This window comes from Centropristis striata, chromosome 21 (assembly GCF_030273125.1).
Source record: "Centropristis striata isolate RG_2023a ecotype Rhode Island chromosome 21, C.striata_1.0, whole genome shotgun sequence".
Classification (NCBI taxonomy): domain Eukaryota; kingdom Metazoa; phylum Chordata; class Actinopteri; order Perciformes; family Serranidae; genus Centropristis; species Centropristis striata.
The window spans coordinates 20125253-20152441 of NC_081537.1; the positions used below are offsets into that span (position 1 = coordinate 20125253).

A 27189-nucleotide genomic window follows, 5' to 3' on the forward strand; every position below is an offset into this window, starting at 1 on the left:
GATATGATTGACAGGTCCATATCACGGTGCATTTCTGTGTTTTTGTCTTAAAAAAAATATCTTGTTTAATGTTCAGCTGTAGTAAAAGACACACCAAGGAGTCGACTGGCTGTTCATTTCTGCACCTTGCTAATTAAGCTATAACTTATCGACAAAGACTTGTCCAAATATTGTCACTTTTGGCTAAAATACCAGTGGTGGAAAAAGTATTCCGATCCCTTACTACAGTAAATGTACGAATACAACACTGTATAATTACTCCACTACAAGTAAAAGTCCTGCATTCAAAACTTACTGAAGTAAAAGTATTAAAGTATCAGCATCAAAATGTACTCAAAGTATCAAAAGTAAAAGTACTCGTTGTGCAGAATGGACCCACTCAGATTGTTATATATGTTATATACATTATTAATTTATATGGGGTTGTGGTGCACGTCAGCCTCTGGTGGCTGAAATGTGTATTACAACATATGTACAACGTGTACAAACATTTAGAAAACAAATAAATAAATACAATGAAAAAAAAAGAAAAGAAAAATTATTTTTCACCAATTAAAAAAATAAAAGTAATAATTTAGTCAGATTATGCTGGCAAAAAAAACATTTTTTCACCTGTTCTTAAGTCATAAAAACAGAATAGAAACCAATTCAGATCCGACTCCGATAATGGATCAGCGGGTTATTTTTCCCTCTTTGGGCTTCCTTAGAATAGCAATAAAACAACACAATAAAACAAAGTACATCATATTAAAACACAAATGGAAGCTTGTTGGGTGGACTGTACAGCTTGTATAAATACTGTGAAGTATTTGGTACTGAAGGAGTCCTTCTCTATCGCTCGTGGGTTAGAGGAGAGCTGTCAGATCCCAAAACACGAAGAGTCAGAGAGGAGTCAGATGGAGTAGAGTCTGAGCTGCTCCTCCATTTCTCCTTCCGACACCTCCCCAAATGTCTCCTGATTGTCTTTCAGCAGCTGGAAGATGGCAGCCAGCTGCTCACGTTGCACCCTGGGAAGACACACATAATAAAGGAGTATTAAGAGTTGTCTGAGGGAGCAGGAGGTCTGAGATGGTCACTATTCGTGTTTCCATCAACAAATTTCTCTGCACATTTTGAAAGAAATGAAAACACATTTTTTTCCAAATTTTTGTCTTTTTTTGAAAAATAGATAATGCACTACACAGGGAGACGGAAACGCTTCTTCCAAATAAGCTCTGACGTATCAAACATCTACAGGTGCATCTCAATACATTGGAATATCATTGAAAAGTCCATTTCCAGTAGTTCAAGTCAAATAGCCCCAACCAAGTATTAAGTGCATAGAAATGGACATACTTTTCAGAGGCCAACATTTCCATATCAAACAAACTTAAAAAACTCACAAACTTACTTAAAATTGGTCTTTTGTAATATAAACATTTTGAGAACTGAATTTTAGGTCTTTATTAAATGTAAGCCATAATCATTATAATTAGAAGACATTAAATAAATTAAGACATAAATAAACTTTTCTATGATGTTCTAATTTATTGAGATGCACCTGTAATACCAAGAATTTAATCTACAGTATTTTTAATCCGTCTTCCACATAAATATAACATATCACATAACTTGTAATATTTACAATACCTACACATACAGCAGTCATCAGTCATGTGAGTTAAGTCACTTTTCTATGTCCGCTCTTGATTGCCTTCAGTCAATTCAGAATGACGCCGCGAGATAACTCCCTAGTTTAAACAAATGCTCTCACATCTGCCCTGTACTGCAGTCTCTTCACTGGCTCCCTGTTGCATACAGGATTCAGTTCAACCTTCCTCTTGTGTTAGGGTCGCCACCGTTACATCGGCTACATCCTGCAGCCCCATGGTCTGTTTCAGCCTCAACACAGTTCAGTGAAGACCTTGCTTGAATTTTATTTTTATTGTATTATTGTATTTTTATTTTTTACAGATAATCATGTAACAAAGAAGCTGTTTCTACCGTTGGTTTCTTCTCTCCATTTTCTCTCGTGGGTGGCCAAAGTTGTCAACCTATTTTTTGTTTCTTCTCCTGTTTACTGACAGATTAGCCAACAATACATCACACCGCCATCTTCTGACCAAAGTATGTTTAAGCAGCTTCGTTTTTTTGCTCTAAACCAATTGATGGAAAGTCCCTATTTCGCATTTTCTTGCATGCAATATTTAAACATTTTTTGCAGAGCTTCCTTTTATCTGCTGTAACCCTTAAACATCGCAGCTCCTGATGAACTGCATGTTTTGTATCCCAAGAATATGACGTCATTCGACCCACTTTCTCCTCTTCACTATTTCTGATTTTTTTCACCCTGATGCAAACCTTTTCAAGTTGACTCGTGTACGGACTGACGACCCGCCGTCATTTCCAGTACAGTGTTCACATCAGTCAAATGATCTTTGGGATGATCTTGTGTACTCGGATCCAGTGCGCAGGATGTGCAAAAATGGTATGCAACCAATGATAGGTGATCAAATGAAACAAACAATTTAAAATGACATGTTTATATTTGATAAGTTAGTGCACAACTCAAAATATATATGATTTGTCTAATCATGTAAAGGTGGACATTTTTATTTAATGTTCATTTTGCACTATAAATGGCGTATTAGGGCCAAGTATGAAAAAAAAAAATACGGATCTGGGGGAGGGGAGTAATATTTCGGGAAAAAAGTGGCGAATGAGAAAAAACTCTATTTTTCCGACTTTGTTTTCTCATAAATCTGCGACTTTTCTCTTGCGAATTTGCCACGTCTAATCTTGTAAATCGGCAATTTTTTTTTGCTAATTTGCCACTTTTAATCTCCTAAATCTACGACTTTTTTCGTGTAGATTTGCCACTTTAATCTTGTAAATTTGCGAGTTTTTTCTCTAAATATTACCCCCCTCCACCGGATTCGTATGTTTTTTTTTCATACCTAATACGCCGTCGTAATTAACATAGTACAATATTTCTATAATCTAATTTATATGTGCAATATATTCTGTGCAATGGTCCATATCCAACTGCTGACTTTGTCTTCATTGTATGTAACTTTCCTAAAGTTTTTATTTTAATTTTTGTTTTAATCGTTAATATTATTTATATTTCTACTGGTTTATATTGTAAATTGTTAATACTTTATTATATTTTTTACTTGTTTATTCGCTAATACCTTTCTTATATATATTTCTAGTTTATACTGCTGTTTGTTATTTTGCTATCCACTTTGCTACTATAACTCTTGAAATTTCCCCGTTGTGGGACTAATGAAGGAAATCTTAATCTTAAGATTTCATTTGATTGTGCTTCCATAGTTTCTATCCTTGCTTCTCAAGTCTTATGCCTCTTATTTGACACTACCTCTATTTGTTTTCTATCTTCATGTTGCTGCAACGACAGAATTTCCCGTCCGTGCCGCAATAAAAAATTCTTATCTTTTCTTACCTGACGAGTAAAAGTTAATCATTCACAAATGGGGAACAAAGACACAGCAAGACATGCAGCTGATAAAGATAAGCCACATGACCCACATTCATCTGATGTGAGTGAAAAAATATATTTTTGATTATTGGTCCACCCCCACATTGAATACAAGGCAAACAGTGCTATCCCTCAGTGCTAAATTATTCTAAAATCACCTGACATGAACCCCACCCCAGCTCTCTGTCCTCCTGACACATATTTAAAGATTTATTTCTGTCGGAAAAGCATAAATTTCCTCCTTGCGCCCTCTGTTCCCATGTCACTGAACACCGTGTCAGAACAGCTCCCAGTGTTGCAGCGTTACACTGAGTCCTCCTTGTGGCCGAACAGAGGAGAGTCCTGAGAGGATTAACTAACACTCTTCTGTCAGAGGTGACGACTGGAGACACAATCAACACCTGCTGTGACACCTGAGAATCACACATCTAATGTGGAATAATAGGGGGCAGCGGGAAATGGGAATCAGTCGCTTCGTGGCCACTTTGAAAGGAAAAAAATGCTGCAAACTGCAAATTAGCCTGAAAATTATAGTTTTCCTAGCATGGCCAGAAAGTGACTCCCCTGAGATAAACGGGTGAGAATAACTCATACTTTACCACACATGTGCTCCTTTTTCAGGCTTACAGACTGTTAAAGTCTGTGTTGAAGTGTTTCCTGCAATGATAAGAGCAGGGCATGCAGATACATTATAGAAAAATACGTCTCTGTGAGAGCTTCTCCTTTTATTTTACTAGTTTTATTCCTGCAGCCGGTGAACGCTTCGAGTGTTTTCTTTGAGTCTCGTGTCATTCATCCTTCAGCTAATGCCTGGCAGAGACTCAATCTCGCCTTACTCAGTCTAGCCTAAAGAGCAGGGCTGATGCAGCAGCGAAACGTGGAGCCAAACGCCAGCAGCACAAAGACACACGTGAAGACAGCGTAAGGGAGATTAGAGGGAGGGAGGAGAGGGCTGAGGACAGAGCAGCTACGTGAGAAAAAGGAAGAGTTCATGTTAAAGTTGGCAAAAGTATCAAGGCTTTGATACTTTTTCAATACCACAGGTCTAAAATAGTCCTTATTTTATAGTATTACAAGGACTAAAGATATAAAAAACAATTATCAAGATTTCAAAAATCCTTTTTTCTTTTGTTATTTAACCTATTTTTACGACTTTACGCTGTGGTATCAAATATACTTTATTTAATACATGTATACAAGTTAATACTCTGGTATCACGACAATTTTACTTGATGTTAATAGTGAGCATGGAACAGTAATATACAGTAAAGGTGTTCTGGGATTTAATTGATATGTTTATTTTTATGCAGGTAGATGTGTTTATAATATAAATTGACTGATTTATATATATGGTTGATCAGAAATATAAATATTACAGGTGAAACAATGTTGATAGTTGTATAAGCATAACGTTTGAAGCAAATAGGAAAGCATGAGATATAAGATGTAAAAAATATGAAGCAACAGGGGTTCAGAAATTAAACTTCATCCTACTTGTTTTTAAGAAATTCCAATTACATTATTAAGGTATTTTTTTCATTTTGTGCATTTTTTATTTTTGGTATCGTGTCATGTCTGAAATGAAATTATATAAATAAAATAAATCAATATTGTCACTACAATCAATTAAAAAACAGTAATTTTTGTTTGTTCTGTTTTTAGTATTTTGGATTATTTTTGGAGAACAGATGATATCAAACAGATCACCACATGTAAAGGTGTCCAATATTTGTTAATTTACTATATTGTGGCACCCTTTACAAAGCTGCAATTAGTGGTTAAGTCATTGTCTCCTAATGTCAGTTATAAGCCATTAATAAGAACTTTTTGGTTGCCAGGTTGTGGAAAATCCTCCTTTCCAATGGCACTTTGATAACTATTTAATTAATCAGGATTGAAGAACTATCTCTAATGGACTGCTCAACCATAAGAGGGGTTACACGGATTAAAGGGATAATGTAATGTGAAGTATATTAGTACGGCTACTTACTTAAGAAATCAATGATTTGGCCCAAAATATTGATTTAAAAATAATGTTATTAATGTAAAAATGGTTTAGTTGCTTCCTCCAGAGACAGACTGTAGAATTCTGTAACTGACTAATTAATCAATCAATCAAGTCTTTTACAAAGCCTTGTAACGTTCTTAGAAATGGCTCATAAACTTTTATAAAGGGTGCCGTTATTGGAGGACATCAACCATATTTGTAGTTTTCACTGACCTTCGCTCCTGCTCCAGCTCGTCTGTCGACATCATCATCTGCAAGTGGTGGGATCGCGCCTTTCCAGGGAAGTACTTCAAGGAATCATTTCCCGTTTTATCTGTACGAAAACAGAACGAATGCTGATTAGAAATTGACACCAAAGAGAAAAAGAAAAAGGAAAGTGGTATTTATTGGAATATTTAACTCACAAACTTTTTCAAAAGTGCTCACCGTTGATCCCCGGGCTCTCTGTGGCTCCTTCAGTCTGGGGGTATGAGAAAGCACACTTTAGGAGCTCTTTATCAGAGAGCCCAATGTATGACCGGCGGCTCGCCCCCGACGACGCCTCAGACGACGAGTCTGCCTCTAAGCTCATACGCCTGCATCCAGGCCTGGGTACAGACAGGCTGGAGCAGGAGGAGGAGGAGTGCTCAACTGGGGTTGCCAGTTCTTCAGTGTGAGGGCGGGACTGTGCCTCCTCCTGTCAGAGAGTTAAGGGGTCAAATAACGGGCAATCAACCATGATTTTGAACAATTTTGGTTGTTTCTCTATGTGTGTGCGTGCACGTCCTTTCAGGCAGCCCCGGATTAGAATCTGCTGAACGGATATTTAACTCCAAACAAATACCTCCTGGTATTACCTGTGTTTTCACCTCTCCTGGATCTGGCTTACACCTCTCTACAGGCAGACATCCAGATACACTCGACAGCCATTTAAGAGGCTAAAAAACAGGCCGGGGAGGGTCCTGACCGCGACCTGAGAGCTGTGGAGGAGGCTCATCCTGCTAATTTCCTATTGGTTAAACTAAGAGTTCAAAACAAGAGTAAAGCCATGTGTCTCCTTTATACTTATTGATAGCAGTTTAAGTTAAAAGATGCAACACAAGATATTTATGTTGATGAAGTCCTCTCACTCTGCTCACAGTGCCCGCTGTTTTTGTGCACAGCTGAGTGGGATGTCTTCTGTCTGCTAGAAATGTCTGCAAAGGTGAAAATCAACTAGACTTCTATAGCTACTGTGCATTGTTACAACTTGAAATTATTAAAGTATCAGCACTATTCTATTATGCAACATTAGAAATATTGTACTTTTTACTCAAGGGCATGTTTTAGCATACAAAGGGGTGCAGCGTATTGGCTAATTATTTCTTTTATAAGTGAATAATCTGCTGATTATTGATTCATTGATCAAATATTTTTTGTTCTACAAAATGAGAGCAAATCCCAGTTTGCCATAGTCCAATGTGATGTCTTCAAATTAAGGATTTATATAGGATTTGTCTTTTATTCAATTTCCTAAATAGTGCTGTTTTTGTGTGAGTGTGTGCAGGCCAGGATATATAAGTTAAACTGGTGTTTTTTTTTTTTTGATAAAATATTAACTTTTTGTATTTTTTTTAAATCGTGCACTCAAGGGAATTACTTGAACTACCATTAATATTATTTCTGATTATCTTGCTGTCCTTTGACCTATTAATTAATCAACTAGTCTTTCCAGTCATAGGCATTCAAAATATATATATATGTATGTGTTAATAATAATCTAAAAATGTGTAAATCATATGTAAATCATATGCATAATATGCATATGATTTAATTATTTATTTTTAAAAGTTTGAGATATCTTATAAACAACCCAGCATTGATTTGATTGATATTAGACTGTATATTTACTTTTACTCCACCAAATTGATCATATTTACTAGTTTGTGTATGTCTTCCATTGTTTCCTGCGTTGCCTTCTTCTTCTTCTTTTAATTGTGACACTTAATTACATCACACTGCAGTTAAATCAGCTTATGATGCAGCTTTACTCGTTCAGGAGAATTTCTGTGTAATAAAACCTCTCGACATCATGTGGATCACTACCTTTTTTAAAAAAATATCAAGTGAAACATTCCATTTCAATGTCATGGACAATATTATTACTTTTTGAATATCATGTGCAACATTATTTTTTTTAACATGTGCAATATTACCTTAACTTTTATCATCACAGTGCAATATCATTACTTATTTAATGTTACTTAAAATAGTATTACTATTTATTATTATTAATGTGCTGGAGTAACTTTTTTAACCTTTTATTATTAAATGCAATATAACCCTCTATCACCATGCACACTATTATTACATTTTCACTATAACTGCCAAAATTTATTTTAATCCATGTGCAATAATAAACTGCAATATAAAGTTTTAATAAACTTTACCTTTTAATATCAAGTGCAATATTATTAAACTGCGAATATCACTTTCAAATATTATGCAATGTAACCTTATATTTTATTTTATAAAAAGCAAAATTATTATCTTTTAATACTTTTTCAGTATAATTGCCAATATTGCTTTAAGTATAACGTGCAATATTACTTTTCTATTTAACCTTTAGCAATTTTTTAAATTCTTTAATTGTTTTATTGAGCACTTAAAAAACCCTACTTTACATGTAATATTCTATTGTTATTATTATTCATTATTTACTCTTATGTATGCAAGTATTTATGGCCTATTTATATGCTGTTGTTTTCAGTAATCTTTGGCACAAGAATTTCCTCTGGGATAAATAAAGTTTTTTTTTTAATTATGGGACAAGCTTTGTGACATGCAACCTGTGTCTGAGTGGGAGGGAGTGTCAGTCAAACAAACACAATAGAGACATTATTTACATAATGAAACACCAAAGATAAACAAACACCCAGAGCTGTCTGAGGACGAACAGATTACAGGCTACTTACTGAGAGCACAGATTTCACTACATCCCAGTGATCATGTGAGCTGCCGCTCATCTCGCACCAGTCGTCCTCCGTCTTCTTCTTCTTCTTCTTGTCCGGTACATGGCCGTTCTGTGTCGGCGGCGCGTTTGCACCGTGTCCGAAATAACTTGCAAAGTCGGCGGTGTAGGGCGAGGAGCCGTTAAAGAGCGACGTTGCGACCACGATGGCGAGGAGCGTGAAGATAACAGCTGATAGCACAAAAGTTAGAGACATGTTGGTGCAGCTCGGCGGGTGGATGGTGCTGGGGACAGGCCTGCGTTGTGACTCTCTCTATTCCGCTTTCTGATCACCTGAGTCGGCTGCATTCACTCACAGTTGGCCACCCCGCGGCTTGTAATAATCCCCACCAAACATCGGCGTTAACGAGCAGCATTTACGGGATATGGATGCAATCTCCTCTCCCGAGCAGCACGTCACATCCTCCGGTCCCGCCCTCCTCCTCACCTCCCCCCCCCTCCTCCTCCGTGCTTGCAGCAGAGCAGAGTACCCCGGTCGGCGGTGTGAGGAGGATCAGGTGGGCTGGCACGGCACGTTGCAACGTGCTCGGCTTAATCCCATCAGCGGTGAGTGTACCGCACAGACCGGCAGATGGAAATGGTTTGTGACAGGACCCGTGTACTGCAGGTGCGGGCTGATAAAGTCAAACAGGGTGCAGGAGTAAAAGGTTTACTCACCTGGGGACGCAGCTTCCAATCAGTCTGCACCAGGGATTTAATGTGCACGATATAAAAGTACATGTAAAAAAGCTCCTGAAGAGCTCAGGGGGGAAAAGTGTTAATTGAGATCATGTGATGTGATTGAAAGCTGCAGGACATATAATAAACTGACTTTATGTTGAGGTTATTTGAGCAATTAAACTCGTGTTTAACCTCTTATCATTCTACACCCTTTTTAGAGACTTGGGGGTGGTGGTAATGGAGTTTTAGGGGGAGATAGCAGGTCACCAATCAGAAATCAATCAAATTTTATTCAAGACTCAGGGTCCATAGGAGACAGATATTAAAAAACAGGAACAATACAAATAAATAAATAACACAGCAGACAAAAATATGACAGAAACCAAAAAATACAAAAAGATGATCTTCAGACCGACCAAAATAAACTGTTACGCCAGTGTCTCCAATATACTGAGGAGAGCCGGGTGGAGCTAACCTGAGGATTAGTTAGAGCAACCATCACACTATTTTCGGACAGTACAAGGCGACTCATAAATTTATACATCAGATTACGTAAAAGTGCTTCACAAGTGGGCACACCCAGGCTAACAAATAGCTGGCTTGCACTGTGCCATCTTGGCTTATTTAACAGTAATCGCAAAGCATCATTATAAGAAAGCCAGAAAGCTGGGATCTGAAGTACATAGTTCAGAACATTAATATTTGGCTTTCTGAAATCTATTTCCAGCTCAACTATGTCCCATAAGTTGTTGCCGCAATTTTTGAGTTGATCCCATTTGTTACACACATTCAGTGAATTTGGCTTATTTGAGAATAGATATAAATTGTCAAAAACCCTCCAGAAAATGTACATCAATACACCAAGACCTTTGGAGCAGAATACCAAAATCCATGCTGTGATTTCAGAAACTCTGGTCATTTTGGAGATTTCTGTAGCTTCAGCGACTGGATGACGAGCACTTCTGTTCTTTAAACTGCAGAGAAAACCTCTTACTGTCAATTTACCCAGGAAATCTATGATATCATGATGTGGTTGATACCAATTACTTTCTCAGATCTTCTAGTTTCATATATCACTATCTATAGCCGGGTTGAAGGAATGCTAACAGGTTAATGTAATCACCTGTGTACCACTGTTGCACCACATCAGACAAAACACTTACAATAAAAGTATTTATTTTTTAAATACAATGTATAACCTTCTCAGAGTCAGTTTCATTTTTGTATTTTATGTGTATGTATTAAGTTCATAAAGTAATTAAAAGGTTATTAAAATGCAATAATAAAGGTGTAAAATATGCAGAGGTGGAAGAAGTAATCAGATCTCTTAAGTACTAATAGCAGAGATTTGCAATTTTGGGCATTCATGACTGAAATGAAAAAACTCTGAAATCAGTAGAAAGGATTTTTATTACATCACCTTGTCTTGAGGCTCCATTTTCCAAAAAGGTACTGCTTCAAGTACAATAAAAGTTTAAAACCCTCTGAACCCAAACAAGCTGGTGCAGGGTGTTTTTTGTTGTTGCCTTTTACATTATACTCACCGTGGCCCTGTATTCACTGCAAAGTATAAAATATGTTTATTTATTATATTTTTTCTTCCCGCAGTACTGCGGGAGTATGGGGTACCTGGCTCGTTGCTACGAGCTATCCGGTCCCTATATAACCAAAGTGAGAGCTGTGTCCGCATACTCGGCACAACGTCAAACACGTTCCCAGTGGGTGTTGGCCTCCGCCAGGGTTGCCCCTTGTCTCCGATTCTGTTTGTGGTTTTCATGGACAGGATCTCAAGGTGCAGCCGGGGGGAGGAAGGGATCCGGTTTGGTGACCTAAGGCTCTTGCATCTCTGCTTTTTGCAGATGATGTGGTTCTTTTGGCCTCATCAAGCCTGGACCTCCAGCACTCGTTGGGGCGGTTTGCAGCCGAGTGTGACGTGGTTGGGATGAGAGTCAGCACCTCCAAGTCTGAGGCCATGGTTCTCTGCCGGAAAACAGTGGACTGCCCCCTCTGGGTGGGGAGAGAGGTACTGCCTCAAGCGAGGGAGTTCAAGTATCTCGGGGTCTTGTTCACGAGTGAGGGTAGAACGGAGCGTGAGATGGACAGGCGGTTTGGTGCGGCGTCTGCAGTGATGTCTGTCTGGAATGTCCTGCTTAGCCTGCTGCCCCCGCGACCCGGCCCCGCATAAGCGGAGGAAAATGGATGGATATTTTTTCTTTAAGTCTTGCATCTCTATGAAATCTGCACAATCATGGCTCGAAGTGGGAACTAACAAAAAATGTTGATTGTTCAGAAAAACAGTTGACAAGAAAAAAGGTTGAATTTCTGTCATTTAATAATACATAATTCATATATAAAAACACTTTTCCAAGTGTCCACTAATGTCATGAATATTGGAAAAAATGGGTCTCCACATATTGAAATATTTAAATTTTTACAACCTCCCGTTCTCTCCTCTCAGTATAAACAGATTTTCAGTGAATATTTGTCACGTGACCGTTCATCTAAGCAGAATCAAAGTGTCTCTGAGGAGCAGAATTTAATGTTTTTTACAGAACCTAGTTATTCCAAATGCTTTATGTTTGCCAACCATTTTTACAGGTTTTCTTGAAGATAAAATGTGTATTTTTGGTGAACTTTGGAGATTAAAAGGTTTTCAGTTTACTGTTTAGTTTGTTTTTAAATTAAGTATTTTTCAAGGATTAAAGATATAATAGATTTAAATTTTAGCACATTTCTAACCTTGAAACATAACTTAAATCAAGCATTTACAAACTTTTGTTGTGCACAACAAATGATGACTTGAAACTTGAGTTGAACAAAGACGTTTATTAGCATTCATCTGAAGCAATTACAAGACATTTGGAATGAATGAAATACACAAAAATCATTCATTAAGCAGCCTGGACTGCCCTTTAAACCCTTCACTAGGAGTCACACTGGAAACAATGTCAAAAAGCGAGCAAAAACCAGATAAACAGTGGATAAACCACAGAGGGGGGAAGAAGGAGAGGAGGGAGAATAGAGAGAAAAGAGAATCTGTACAGCACATGGAGGGAAGGAGAGGTCACAAGACAGGAGAGGATGGATGATCTGCCACATCTGTGAGCTTACAAACCGGCAAACGGCAGCGGAGGGTCGAGCCCCGGAACAGCGCCGGGCACTCAGCACCGCAACACGCCACACCATGTCACCACCGCACTGCACCGCATCTTAACAGCTAACCAGCATTACTCAACTGCTACACAACTGCGCCTAGTGCACAAAAGATACACAAGAAAGAGGGTTAGAGTCATAGGAAAGCAACTTTAACCAGACAGAAAATAGAGATTTGACAGAAAAGAAAAATGTATGCTGCCGGATTAGCAAGTCACAAATTGAGTGGCACCGCGATTACTTTTGCTTTAATGTCACGAAACAGTAAAGTTTTTTTCCTCCCCAAAAAGAAAAAGAGTGGTATAACATAGCTGTAAAGACTTTGAACATCCAACATGACACCCTGCCAATAAAACTCTTTCATATCCATCTAGAAAGAGTTTAAACACAGGATTTTAGTAAATCTGTTAATGAAAAAAAAAAAAAAAAAAAAAAGGATTTAACAGGGGAAGTGTAATCAAAATGCAAAAAAACCCAATTTAAATGAGCAAAAAACACCTTACAAATCCCTTTCAATATGCTCAATGTTACAAACAATGATCACATCAAAGTTACAGGATTTGTTTTTGTGAATGAAGTCAAATTTAAAACATTTTAGACCAAGCTCCAATAACCTTTCAGTCTGCATTCAGTGGTAATAGTCGAGTCCACTTGCTCAATGTGAGACTCTTCCTGATGTCCTCAGCAAAGGCTCAATCATCCGAGATCTGCAAGGAAAGACAGAGCAGAGTTGGCAAAAGCACAAGAAAAAAAATGACTCAACTCTTGAAACTGACCTGGATATTTACACACAGTACTGGTCTGATCATGTTTCCCCTCACACTAACTATTTATCAAACTGCATGTATTATACCTACATTTCTAGTCATTTTCACATTTCTTTTACACACCTTTCTTGGCCCCCCACTCTCCCAAAAAAGGCTAGCTCTAACAAGACTCTTACACTCGGGCGAATTTGAAAAACAAACCTCGGTTCCCTTTGTGAGAGGCGGAGGAACCCACAGGCACAGGTGGGATCAGTGCTCAGTGCATCTGCCTGTGATCCCCGCGAACGTACCTCACCACACCACCTCAAACACCAACTGACAGCCCGAACCACCGCCATGACGGCCTGCTCCTTAGCAACTGCCATCGCTCTCAGCAACAGGCAGGTCACATGGGCGGGTCACACACTAACTCTGCTCTCACACTGCCACACCCCCATCTCCTCCTCCTCCTCCTCCTCCTCTCTTTGCAAACAGGACTCCGCAGCTTGGAGGAAAGAATTCCACATTTAGGTGAACGTTTTGAGTGAAGCACCCCACGTCCCTCCCATACACACCCCATTAAAGAAACAGTAGGTCCCATCAACCCAAGCCAAGCCTGTTTACACTTGGTTTTAAAATGCATCTTGGGCGTGTGGATCACATGTGGTCAGCACTTAATACAAGTGTAAACAGGGTCCAAGGCGCATTGTGATCGGATCACTCGAACCCTTTTTCCACCAAGGCAGTTTGAGTACCAGTGCCAACTCTCCAACCAGTTCTTCGGGTTGTGACAGCAAAAGAAACGGCTTTCCACCAGAAAAACTGGTTCCAGAGTGGCACCAACTCTTTGCTGGTCTCGAGACCAACTAAAACGTGCATCATAAATTATTTTTGATTTGTTTACCTGCAATGTGAAAGGCTAACATTAGAGCCTGACAGATAGATTTGCATCGTGTATATGCTGTCTGTTATGTGCCGTTATGAAATGTTTTTTCACACAACATGTAATGCAGAAAGTAACAAGACAGTAACAAGTTCTCTGGTTTGCAAGTTTAACCAATTGCGAATCAGCACTAGAACCAGGTTTGCACTGGTTAGAAAAGGGAAAAGGAAAAAACACTTTCTGAGGTGGTCTAGGACGCATCTGACATTGAACATGTCATTAATACAGGCTGTGTGGCGGTCGTTTTGATGACAGAGCACCAATGGTCATAAAAATGGAGAGTAGAAGTGAAACCTCATGTCTAATCTCAATATGAGCAGAAAAATCAGTCCAAAGAAAACATGACTCATAAGTATCGGGCTGTTTAAGAGGGACCAGTGACCCAAGTAGTTTTTGTTGTTATCTGACTAAATGTGTGCAGGACAATTTCACCTAACAGAAGTGGCATATGTAGTAACGAAATCCGAACACAAGTGGTCAGCTGGACACCCTTGGAGATGCATGACGCACAGGTGTAAACTGTGATACAATCGCCCAAGAGACATTTCAAAACCAAGTCTAAACAGGGTCTGTGCGTGCTTTACAACGTCTGCATGAACAAGCAAAGTAAAGCACATACAGAACTGGGACTAATACCAGTCCGAATCTTATTTTAAAATTCTAAAAAAAACATTCAGGATTCTGCAGACTTTGTTGCTTGTGTGCAAATGGCTGCAATGCAGCACCAAGCCTGCAGAATACAAACCCAAGTGATGACAAAAAGCCACCTCAAACAATATCTGAAACAAATAATAAAATCCACCCTTTCCCCTGAATACCGTCATGTTGTGTCCAAGGATTAAGTCTGTTGTTCGATGTCCTCTGGAGATTTAGGCCTACTCTTGGACTTGGAGCGGGACCTGGATTTGGACCCCCTGTTGGAAGGCGGAGTCCGACTCCTTGACTTGGAGGACCGAGACCTGGAGGGAGACTTCGTCTTGCTGCGCCTGGGGGTCCTGGACTTGGACTTGGACTTGGATTTAGACTTCGACTTAGACCTGGACCTGGATCTGGAGTCGGAGTGAGACCTGGAGCGGCTGTAGCGGTGACGGCTCCTGGATCTGGAACGGCTTCTGCTCCTGGAGCGGCTTCGGCTACGTCTGCGGCGTCGAGGACTGCCTGAGCGACTGAGGTAAACAGAAGAGCAAACCAAAATAAGATGAAAACTGACAAAGGTAATTTAAAAGTATATATTATTTTAAATAGCTAGAATGGAACTGTATTAATCTCTTGGGAAGTGGGAAGGTTCCCTCAAAAAATTGCACTTCCAGCAGCAGCACAAGACCAATATAATAGAATAAAAGTTAAAAAACAAGTATAACGTGCAAAATTACAGAATGAAAGACAAAAAATATATAAATACAGTTAATATAAATTTTACTGCTGAGGGATAGCAGGTTATTTAGAATAAATAATCATTTTTTTATAGTATACTGCACCTTAAAACTTCCAGAAATTGTTTATTTAAAAACATTAGAAATACTCTTTTATGTAGTGAACAATAGCCTCCCTGTTTGTATCCACACATTTTTTTCAAATTAAGAGAAGTAAACTATAATTTAAGAGAGTTATATTTTAAACATCTAAAGTCAGAACGAATATAAAATACAGATTTGTTTCAGTTGTGTAGCTCTCTGTTGGGGTTCAAAAGAACTTTTAAATGTAGAATGAATTAATGATTATAATGGAAATTGATTAACATGCAAGACAATCAAGGATTATTAATTAGACTATAATGTTGTTGTTTATTTTTCTTCATATTGCTGATATCCTTGTATGTGTAGGATAGGCCTAGTAATTAATAGTAGCTATTTTCATAACGTCACACTTAAAATAATTGCCTAAAACCACTTTTTTGTCAAAATTGTTGTTGTTTTTTGCCTAAATCGTCTCCTCATGACGCCGGTCACCTATGGTAAAATCGCCTACATCCTCAGTTGATCAGATCATGTGATTTTACCCCTTTAAGATCATCACTTCTTTGACAATTTGTCACATTCATAGACATTAGATAAGAACCCAGCAAAGAAGAGCTAGAGGGAGATTGTTTAGTTATCAGTTTAGTTTCAGTGTTTTATTGTTGACACTAATATTGGTTACACTTTACTCTAAGGTGTCTACATAAGAGTGACATTTGCGTGTCATAAACATGACATGGGATGTGTCATAAACATTAATGACAATTTGATGCAACATTAATGTTCATGATACTTGTCATGTCATGTTTCTGACAGGCTTGTGTGACTCTTATGTAGACACCTTCAAAATAAAGTGTTACCATATCTTGCTTAAGTCACAAAGGCATGTTCAAAAAATTGCCCAAGTCATTTCTTTCTCTTAAGTTACATAATTTACACACAGTGTTATTACTATGCCAATAGCCATCCTTTGTTACTTCCTTTTTGAGTGAAATTATCAATAAATGTCATATGCTACACTTTTGGTGAAGTTTTTTGTGTTTCCTGCAAAACTTGAAAAACATGAGTTAGGCGATTATTTTAACAGGGTGACGATAAATTAGTTCCACAGCTGAACCAAATCACACCAGCGTTTACCTCCTGCTTCTGCGTCCGCCGTACCCTCCTCCGTATCTGCGTGGCGGTGCTCCTCTGCGGCTGTACATGGAGTCCGGAGGTCGGCCGTAGCGGGCCATCTGCACCCGGAGCTCCCGCCCGTCGAGCAGCGCGCCGTCCATAGCGTCCATGGCGTCCTCCGCGTCGCGCTTGTCGAGGAACCGCACAAAGGCAAACCCGCGGCTCTCCTTGGAGTACCGGTCCCGGGGGATGTACACATCACCCACGCGTCCGTACTTCTCAAAAACTCGGCGCAAGGTCTCCGGGGAAGTTCGGTAAGTCAGGTTGTCCACTTTGAGGGAGGTCATCCCCTCCACGTCTGGCGGCGCCCTGCCGTAGCTCATTCTGCTGGTCTCCTAGAAACACACCAGGCCGCTTACAGTCAAACGCCGTTCGGCCTTACCCGCTCCGTAACCGGTTATTACACGGTTATATACCTCCAGTCGATGTATTTAGGTCAAATTCTGGCTTATTTTTAAATTGTTTCACGGTGGCTGTCGTCCCTACCGCGCTGATTTCACGTGAAATGGCGGCAATAAAGCTTCCTTTTCCCCTTTCTTTGCGCCTGTGTTGGCCCGCTCTGATTGGCTGTTAGGCCGCTCGGTTACACCGTTAACGTCACACTGCCCTCTGTCGACGGGGAGGCGCTCCCAACGGCTGTTTTTGGACCGTTGTACTGCCTTTGTTCTGTTTAGTTTAGTTAAAAATTAACTTTTTAGCTATTTTTTAAGCGTCAAAGGTTGTTTTTGTAGTTTATTAACTCGTCGAATTGTTGCTGTGGGCGCTTGGTCGTTTTACAATTCTCACAGTTTGGTTTTTGTGGCGCTACTTGTTGCTGCAAAAACAGCTTTTTATATCCTAGCGACAGTCTTAACCATTGATTGGGTACATTTTTGACTTGTATTTCTACTTATATTTAAAGAGAAATAGTTTTTCCTCGGTGTGTTTCCCACAGAGCCGTCCTCCCTGCACTGCAGTCAGTGCACATTTGGCGTAGGAAGGTCACGTTACAAAGTGGGTCGGCACTAGAGGAGGACTGCGCAAAAACCACGGCCCGGATTTGTGCCTGCTCTGCTGGCCTGACGTCATGGGGAGCCTCGGACCTCTTTGACAGGCTCCAGCAACGAGAAGCACCGGGGATGTGTGATCAACATCCAGCGGGCCGGGACATGTCGACGAGCACACGGCTAGTTTGTGCCACATACTCGCCCTTAAAGTAAAACCAAGCACGGAGATTTTTTTCCTCGCTTCTGCGGCGCACCATGAGAGCGCCTCTCTGCTGTTAAAGGGCTGTTTTCTGCCTCAAAAACGAGCTGTGGAGTCGGGCAGGGATAAGCAGCCGGAGGACTAATCCCCCCAGGACGGTCACATTCACGGCGGGGCTTGGACCCGACAGAAATGGACAGGGCAGCACGAACTGGATTAAATGATAGGGAATAAAGGAGACGCCGCGAACAAAGCGAACCTGAAGTGTTATGCCCGTTAATCCGTGTGGTCTTTATTTGACTGGAAATGGGAGCTTTAACAAGCAGGCAAAACATAGGCGTGGAAGAAGTGGACATTCCGTCCAGTTCGGTGTACCGATATCCGCCGAAATCTGGTAAGACACCGAACAACAGGTCACACACCGGGGCGGGTAACTGTTATATGCTGTTAAGCTTCATACACATGATTTATTTCATAAAAAGGGGCGAATGGAAAGTAGACATCACCATCAGAACCATATCCATCTTACCTTATAGCCGCAGGCCTGCAGGGCATTTGAGCCTTTAACCTGGGGTAGCTACCTGTGGAGAGAGTGGAGGACCATACCTGATTTTTATGAGTTTCCTTTCAACTGAATTTCCCCTTAAACAGAATCGAATTGTATCTCGCCTTTGCCTCATGTTTATTTATTGCATTTGCTCATATTTTAATCTTGCACTGCAGCGTTGTTGCATTATCCTTGGAGGGATACTGAGCAAACCTTATATTTGCATCTGTTTTGCAGAGAGTATAATGCATAACTGGGATTGGCTCTCATCTTGGTGCATCTATTAGCAGGGAGCTAGACTTGTGTTGATGGCATCATGACTGTCTGCCCCAGTCTGTCTGTCAAATAAATAAGTAATGCCTTATCCCAAGAGGAGTAAAATGAAAAGACCAGCATCATCATTAGCAGAGACGTCTCATCAACGGGAGTTATTAGTGTGTTCAATGTAAATGATAATTATTTTAGGACTGCAATCAGTGTTTTTTCAACAGCCTTTAATTTCTAGATATTTTGTGCAATATGAAATGTCCAAATCTGCAATTCACAATTTCCCAGAGGTGAGGTTAATGTCTTTAAATGTACCTCAAAAAGAGTGCAAAAGCCAAAGATATCAAATTTTGTAATGAACCTAAAAACATTTTAGAAACTGGAGTTGGAGAATGTTTGACATTTTTGACCAAAAGGTTAATCGACTGCTTGGCAGCTGATTCAGCAATCTAAAGACAAATAGATGCAATTTTTAAAAATCTCTTTCCCTGGCATCAAATGTAATCATTAGCAATTCATCTTTCAGTTATTTTCTTGAAACATTTGGAAAATTATGGCGGGCATTTTTTTTGACTAAATTTTGAACAGTCATCTTAACATTGTTTTTTTGTCTTTTGAGCAGTCAAAAACATGAAGACAATCAGTTTATTATTTTTATTTTATTTATTTATTAACCAGAAAGAAAGCTGGAAACATTTTTGCATTTTCCCCTTAAAATAACCACATTTTCTGTCAATCGACTAATTGTTTCAGCTCTAATTATTTGATTGAATGATTTAAGTTTATTGCGAACATCTAATAAGAAAGCAAAATGGTCATACTGAAAAGTATATTACAAAAAAAGAATATTACTAAGGAAAACCATATAGCACCCATCCTATTCTGGATCAGTGATTTTTCTGACTAAAATCACAATTTTGCTAAATCTATGTAGCGTTTTATTAAGGCAACATTCTTTTACGACTTTATGCTTTATAGGACTAAATTTCAGTCATTTTTTAAACCTGGATCCCAAATTTTAAACCATACCAAACCAGTTCAATGTCCCTCAGACCTCATGCTGACATCTGTGTTTTGAATCCGTCCTGTTATTTTTTTTCTCTGTGACCTTTATTTTTTGATTGCAGCACTGTGTTCAGCTCCCCAGCTGGGTTTAGCACTAATCCAATATTACTGCCAGAAATCGTATTGTGAAGAAATAATGTTATTGCTTTTAAAAGACATAAAATGAATGAAAATCTCTCATAAAATGAGACCTGGAACAGAATAGGGGAATAGAAGAAGACTTATTATAGTCAGATGTGATGTGTTAGGCTATTTTCTCATATTGGAGTAATATCTTAGATCTATGGCGATATTATGGGCTGAGGAAAGGATGGAAGGGAAGAGAAACTGTTGACTTGTGGCTAACATTAGCGCCCCTCTCACCATAATTTAGTCCCAGGCGGTATGAATTTGTGATATAACAGTTCTGGTGGCAGCCTGGTGGGAGGGGAGGAAGGTGGTGGAGAAACCGATCTGTCAGCCCCAGTTCCTGTTTCTGGGATCTGGTGACAAAGCCTCGGCGCAGCTTGGCTCTCCCATCTGCTGTAAATAACAATAAGGTGATGAACAGAGAGGGAGAGACTCGTCATTGAGGCTTTTTTTAGTTCATGATTTGTCGTGTTATGGATTTTTTTTCTCCAGCGTTTTCTCCAGCGTCCAAAACCTTTCCTCCTCTCCAGCAGTAATACGTGTGAGAGACGTCAGACGAAAAGGTCCTCCCAGCCGATACTGTCCAGCATGTATTTAAAGCCTCTCAACCACCATTACGGTCTTATGATATTAGCTCACCCTGTGATTAAAAAGGCAGAACGTCTATTTAGTTTTGTTGTCATCCATCCAGAGTCTTGGTAAACAGGTGGACCCAATAACAACCCACCTTCAGCCAGGATGGCCTCACAGATCCTTTTTTAGGGCTCGAAAAAAGAAAAACAACTCTACCCTTTTCCTGTCTTTTTTAATCTCACCTGCCACTTGTGCAGGATATAAAGTAGGGCTGTAACGATACATCGATAAATCGGTTAATAATCAATCAATCAATCAATCAATCAATCAATCAATCAATCAATCAATCAATCAATCAATCACTCAAATGTTATTTATATAGCACCTTTCAAACAAATCAAATGTAGTTCAAAGTGCTCTATGGATTGAAATAAGACATAAAAACAACATGGCATACAGAAGAAAAGGACATGGAGACCAATGCACACTGTAAAAATAAAATATGAGTAGATGAAATTATAAAAGATAATACAACATACATGAACAAAATATATACAAAAATTAACAGAATGAAATAAAAATAAACAAAATATAGATAAAAATCAATAAATAGAACAAGTATATACCATAAAATTATGATCATAAAATAATAAGACACCAGTTATAAGACGCTACATAAAACCAGATTAAAAATATTTTTTAGTTTATGTTTAAAAGTATCAATATTTCCAGCGCTTCTCATCGATGCATATTGCCATCTTAAATAAACGCTTTTATTTTGACAATCTCCCTGTTGTATTTTGATAAGTAAAATCATATTTTAGTTGTTTTTTGTGAGTTGATATCACTGTAAAAGATTACCTTAAATGGGCATATGATATTGTCTCATATCGATCTCTGGCCCCTGAATTGGACCGAATCAAAGTCATACTGCGGAAGACTTTGTGATATCGGCAAATATTGTATTGTCCAATGAATGGATCTAATATCGTGTTGTGATGGAACCCACGATTTAGACTCACAAGCTTGAGCAGTTTGATATTATGTGGCTGCTGCTGTGACTGAAGGTGTCTGTGGATAATGGTGCCAGCAAAATAGTTCAAATATTAAAAGGAAATATTAAGGTTTTATGCCTGTTAAGTGTCAAGTGGGTAGAATTTGAAGTTGGCAAAAAAAAAACCACAGCAAGAAATCTCAGTTTTAATCAGATTCTTTTTGTCTTTCATTGGCCCCCTTTTTTTAATCGCAAATAAAAAATGGGAACAAATGTCCAACAATTTCCATTTATTCAACTTCCCCAGGAATATTCAGCCTGACAAGACCATTTCCATTCATTTTTTAAATGACTATTCGAATAGCTGAAAGAAATCATATTCTTGACACCACATTGCAGAGATCTGCCGTATTTTGTCTTTTTTCACGATACTATTACATTACTTTATCAAGACAGGTTATTTTGTAAACCAAAAAGTTTTGAGGACCAAGAAAACCTCAACACACTTGATATTTGTGATATTATGTTTTGTGAAACCAAATAGATTCTCAAAAATGCTATTGATTTTAACTGATAGTTTACATGTTAAGTTTTGTTCTTTTACGTGTTTAACCCCCTGACTGCGAAATAGCCTTGTTGTAATCTATCTTCAGCCATCTCTTCCGCTCCAGCTAAATGCTAATGTAAACTAGAAAAGGAAGTAGATGTAAGGATGCACCATGGATGTATAAAGAGATGGCAGCTTGCTTATAGTGCCACAATATATCCAAATATATCTAATCATAACCCTGTTGCATGATATGTATCACATCATCAGTTTATTGCAGATACACAGCTCCAAAATTAAGATAATTTACTTTATTTTGATAAACTTATAATACTTTTACTTCAATAACTTGCTTGAGTACAGTCACACAAATGTCCATTATATTTTACTGTACCAACCTAGTGCTACATAAAACGATCCGGGGAAAAAAGGGGGAAAAACAACATTTAAATAATAATTAAATTGTATAAAATATCAACTGTGTGCATGAAGATTAAAAGCACCCTATTGATGGTTACTAAAATAGCACAGCTACAAGTTGTTTGGCAGTATGTTTGGCAGATGATGTGATGTATTTTGTCTCTCTCTCTCTCTCTCTCTCTCTCTCTCTCTCTCTCTCTCTCTCTCTCTGTGTGCAGGGAGTTACTTCGCCAGCCATTTCATCATGGGGGGAGAGAAGTTTGACTCCACCCATCCGGAGGGTTACCTGTTTGGGGAAAACACAGACCTTAACTTCCTGGGAACCAGACCTGTGGCGGTAGGTGTTCATCATTCACGAACAGAGGTCCTGAATGTCTAAAACTCAGACTCGGTCACATAATCTTCCTCTGTAGATGGAACTTTCAAGTAATGTTCAAATTTGCATGTTCTCTCAGCATTCAAAGGAGGATTTCTTTCTCTTTTGGTCTAAAAGTTGAGATTGAAAGCTTGTATCAATAGATAGATAGATAAACTTTATTGTCTGTGTGTGTATGTATATATATATATATATATATATATATATATATATATATATACACATGTGTGTATACAAAGATGGGAACAATAAAGAAATTATCTGGGCCTGCAACAAAAATGATCTGGGCCTGCAACAAAAAAAGTTTATTCATTATAGATTTTTTTTAATGATTGTTTGTGTCAGAAAATAGTGAAAAATATTAGAAAGCCCAGTGCGCCAACTTTGAAATTGCTTGTTTTGTTCAACCAGCAGTCTAAAACTAAAGATTTTCAATATACAAGTATATAAAACAGAAAAGCAGCAAATTCTCATATCTGAAAAGGAAAAAACGCAAGCTTGGCTTGACAAAGTAATTGATTGTGAAAATAATTGCATGTGAATTGACTAATTAATTAATGGACTCGTTTCAGCACAATAAAGGTGTAGCTGTAACTTTGTCATCAAACAGGAGCTGACACGTTGCAGCAGCCCTGAGTCCTGCAGTGTCAATTTACAGACTGTCAGTAATTGAAATTTATTTCAGCGTCTCATCCCGTCAAACTAATTAAAAGTGAAATGACAGTCTGCCGGCTCACTCGCACAGAGGCTGATAAGCGGCGGTCCCTCCGGAGGTTTCATTCAACCTAACCGTGAACCTGAAGGTCAAACTAATGAAAGCTGCAGATCAAAAAGAGCTCAAGTCCTCGAGAGAGAAAAGAGAGAATTTGTCACAGACTGAAAGGCTTGGAGGGAGTTAAAGTATTTGACAAAGTGAAGCTGATATGGAGAGACTCTGCTCCATCACTGTGTGTGCTAATCTCACTCACATTGCTGTTTCAGTCTAGACTGGGGCTAAAATTAGGAGTGCAGTTTTTCTACCGATTATGTGGGTGTTTATAATCCTCCTATGGGCACAGGATGCAGCTGGTGATTTTTTTTCTTCTTCCATGTGTGTCTGAAGCTTTACCAGCATTATATAATGTGTGGTGGTTTCTAAGCAGATGGTGCAGTGGAATCATAAAACCAACCGCAGTTGTTGTGTTCTCAGTCTCCTTCACCGCTCTACAAATATGATAATGGACGGGGCTATATTTAGGGGTTTTCAGGAACTCCTGCCTCGAGTTATGCAAAATGGATTTTTAGCCATGCTAGCAGTAACGACAGAGGTCAGGCCAGCAGTTTGGTCCAGACTGAAATATCTCTGCAGATTTTGGTTGAATTGCCATGAAATTCTGCAGAGGCATTCATGCTCCCCAGAGGAGTAATTGCATGGATTTCTATGGAATTCGGTACAAACTTCAACTGCTTATTTTTTTTTATCTAGCACTGTTAAAAAATGTACAATTATTTGTTTAAATAATAATAAGTATAAATTAATTTATTTTTCAGTTGAATTATATTCAAAGTTCAAGAAAATCCACTATTAAAAAGACAGGTTTAAAAGAAAAAGTTTCTGAATGTTTCTTAAGTCAGTCAGTAATCGTGTTTAATAACTGTGATCCCAATATTGACTAAAATAATAACATTAATAATACAGATTTTGCCATAATTAAGCGGCAGTGATGGTAGCATTAAACCTTGTTTTATGAATGAATTTCTCTTTGTTAATGACGTAATTTATACCGTTACCTTCTTTTCCTGAGTGTGAAAGAGTATAAATACTGGAACAATATGTTTTATTTAAATTTTATACAGGCTATGTGTTTTAAGGCAGTATGAGCTTAGGCAGATGTAATCCGTTTCATAGGATTTTTAACATAAATGTCCAACAGGCTAACATAATCTGTTTTTGTAATTTAAAATGGTATTCCTTTTACAACGGACACTGTAGAAGAAAGAATATTTAACTGTTTTCAAATCTGATTAAATAAAAATGAGACTAAAAGAGCTAAGAAGTGGCTTACTTTAAAACATTAACTTACAAGGAAATGTGTGTAAATTACAAAAATACTGTGTGAGGAAATACGGACTGCTTACTCTGATGTTTCATGAGTTTTAATATGTTCTAAGAGTCACAGTGCTGCCTGTGAGTTTCCTAATAAATGACTCTTTTCAGCATCTGTTACTCAGTGCATGTTTGTTTGTGTAGTTTTTCAGGCGTGACTCCCGCTGAGCCCAGATGTGTAAAAGTACTGAATGTGGTGCCATTCACAGCCACACAAACACACCTATATATACACACACGCACACACACACACGGACAGATGAGGGCCTGTAGTGTGGAGGTATCTGACCACATCCTGCATGTTTCTCCTCCAGTGATCCTCAAACCACCTCAGCTCTCCTCTTTCGCTAAGTCAGCAACTTCAGGCTTCAAAGTGAATGTTGATGTGTTGATTTTACACCAGAACTTTTTCTATTGGTAAAGCTGGGTTGGTCACACGAGAAAAAAAGTGAAAAAAGAAGGTATTAAACATCCTTATCTGTGCCTTGCTGGTGTGGGAAACTTTCCTTGATCTTGTCTTTGAAATAAAGACAGACGTGTTTGACCCTGGACTGTTTAACACTCCTGTGGTCCCTGCGTGTGCAGAAATGTGCCTAAACACTGTCTGAAGTGTCAGTCGTCCCTGGAAAGACACAATCTGAGCAGATTTTTTGCTCCAGCTCAGCACTTGTCAGCACGGATCTCGTTGGTGCTGACCAACCAGAACACTTGTGTTCAGGTTAAACCGGGAGCAGCCGCGGTCATTGTGCAACCCTGAATCCTCTGTGGTCAAGAGAGGAATTTCAGTGCGGTCTGAGGGAAGATGAATGCTACAACTCCTCAGTCTCATAACATGTATTTTACTTCTATAATTTGTTTTCTTTCTGTTTTCAGTTCCCGTACGCAGCCCCTCCACCTCAGGAACCAGTAAAGACGTTAAGAAGCCTTATAAACATCCGTAAGGACACGCTGCGGCTTGTACGGTACGCACCTCCATCCAACTACACGGATACTGCACAACACCTCATTACACCACTGTTGTCTCATTTTATGTCCACTGAAGTATTTTTAGACAACAAGCCACAACATCTAATTTAAGATACAGTGTCATATCTGTGGAGTCAATAATAAATAAATAAATAAATAAATGATTATGCCTGTGAGATAAATGAATGAGGCAGCAAAATAATATATAAATAAAAATATATATTATGCTATATTTGAATAAATAAATATATAATTTATAAAAAAATATATTTTATATAATATTTATACTTTTTTTTTTTACTTTTTAAAAATATATGAGAAAATATTTATTTATTGACCTTCATTGACCAATTTATAAAATATTTTTTCGTGTTTTGTATCTATATATTGCCTATTTGATTTATTTCAGGACTTTTTCAGAGCTATATTTGTTTATTTCAAAGGCGTATTCTTTAATTTATTTTCTAATGACTTAAATAGTATCCAATTTATATATATATATATATATATATATATATATATATATATATATATATGCTCATATAAAAAATAAAAAAACCTTCTCCCTTGTCCTTCCCTCCCCCGTAGGTGCAGCGAGGACCTGAAGCTGCCGGGTGACGAGGCGGCGGGGAAGAACCGGGCCTGCTACAACGTAGAGTTCACTTTCGATGCTGACACACAGGTGGCCATAACGATCTACTACCAGGCCATAGAGGAGTTTCACAATGGAGTGCCAGTGTAAGTGAAAAAAATATATGTAAATTAAAATGTTATATTTGCTCAAATCCAATAACTAATCACTTAGGTCAGTATTTATACTTTTCATTGTACTCATTAAGTATCAGAGTAAAATGTTCCTGTTACTCCTTATCTGTGTACATTCAGACAATCACAGCTGTGTTAATGCTCCTGCCGATTCATTGCTAATCGGTCTGCAATCACACGACGAGCACAAATTACTTTCACTCACATGTTAAAAACATTTATTCAGACATAATATTTTCAAATATTTCTGCAAGAGCAATTTGTCTACAACAGGTGCATCCTTCAACAGTTTTTTGTAAGAGAGAATAAATAAAAGCTTCCGACAATGAAAAGCTTAATACAAAAGAAATTATAAAACAAAGGCCATTTCCCTCAGAAGTCAAAGATATGATTGAATTAATTTCGTATTTACATTGTTAACAGATGATAGGAAGAAAGTTAACAAAAAATGTGTATAGATATAAAACACATTTATTTTTTTCTATATAAAAATAACAATGTACAAATCATGTCTCTGGTTCTGCTTCTACAATGCTTCTGACAGTATTATAACAATGCTTTGCTAATCATTGGGGTATTTCTTTCTTTTCTTCATCATAGTCACAAGAAGCTTTTGTGTCTATACCATTGATTGTTTTTATTAAGTCACAGCAGGC

The 27189-nt window shown here is 38.3% G+C and overlaps 3 protein-coding genes across 12 annotated transcripts in view; 1 reads left to right on the forward strand and 2 right to left on the reverse strand.

The window, feature by feature from the left end:
* Window positions 1-50: 50 nt before the first annotated feature.
* On the reverse strand, window positions 51-8841 carry LOC131960056 (matrix-remodeling-associated protein 7-like). The gene is made up of 4 exons (XM_059325269.1): window positions 8423-8841; window positions 5916-6165; window positions 5703-5802; window positions 51-1007 (listed from the first exon to the last, which is right to left on the reverse strand). Exons 1-4 carry the CDS (start codon window positions 8672-8674, stop codon window positions 893-895), a joined length of 717 nt encoding a protein of 238 aa, XP_059181252.1. The 5' UTR covers window positions 8675-8841; the 3' UTR covers window positions 51-892.
* Window positions 8842-11944: 3103 nt separating this feature from the next.
* On the reverse strand, window positions 11945-17111 carry srsf2a (serine and arginine rich splicing factor 2a). 3 transcript variants are annotated; one of them, XR_009389364.1, is made up of 4 exons: window positions 16575-17111; window positions 14799-15146; window positions 12906-12998; window positions 11945-12390 (listed from the first exon to the last, which is right to left on the reverse strand). XR_009389364.1 is itself a non-coding variant. In XM_059324037.1 (4 exons), the coding sequence occupies exons 1-3, from the start codon at window positions 16934-16936 to the stop codon at window positions 14819-14821; spliced, it is 642 nt and encodes a 213-aa protein (XP_059180020.1). In that variant the 5' UTR covers window positions 16937-17111; the 3' UTR covers window positions 11945-12998; window positions 14799-14818. The 3 variants fall into 3 exon arrangements, 2 of the variants coding, with proteins under 2 accessions (XP_059180020.1, XP_059180019.1); XM_059324037.1 differs by having other exon boundaries at window positions 11945-12998; window positions 14799-14905; window positions 14954-15146; XM_059324036.1 differs by having other exon boundaries at window positions 11945-12998; window positions 16575-17109.
* A 6-nt stretch (window positions 17112-17117) lies between these two features.
* rnf157 (ring finger protein 157) overlaps window positions 17118-27189 on the forward strand; it is a 28722-nt gene continuing 18650 nt past the window's right edge. For 5 of the 8 annotated variants that reach the window (XR_009389363.1, XM_059324030.1, XM_059324031.1 and 2 more), the window contains exons 1-4: window positions 17120-18192; window positions 22559-22677; window positions 25676-25764; window positions 26357-26506. Coding sequence is in view for 7 of the 8 variants with exons in the window: in XM_059324030.1 (XP_059180013.1) it covers window positions 18105-18192; window positions 22559-22677; window positions 25676-25764; window positions 26357-26506 (446 nt within the window). In the remaining variant the exon portion in view is untranslated. Of the gene's footprint in view, window positions 18193-22558; window positions 22678-25675; window positions 25765-26356; window positions 26507-27189 lie in introns of all 8 variants that reach the window. The other 3 variants (XM_059324028.1, XM_059324034.1, XM_059324029.1) reach the window with 2 other exon arrangements.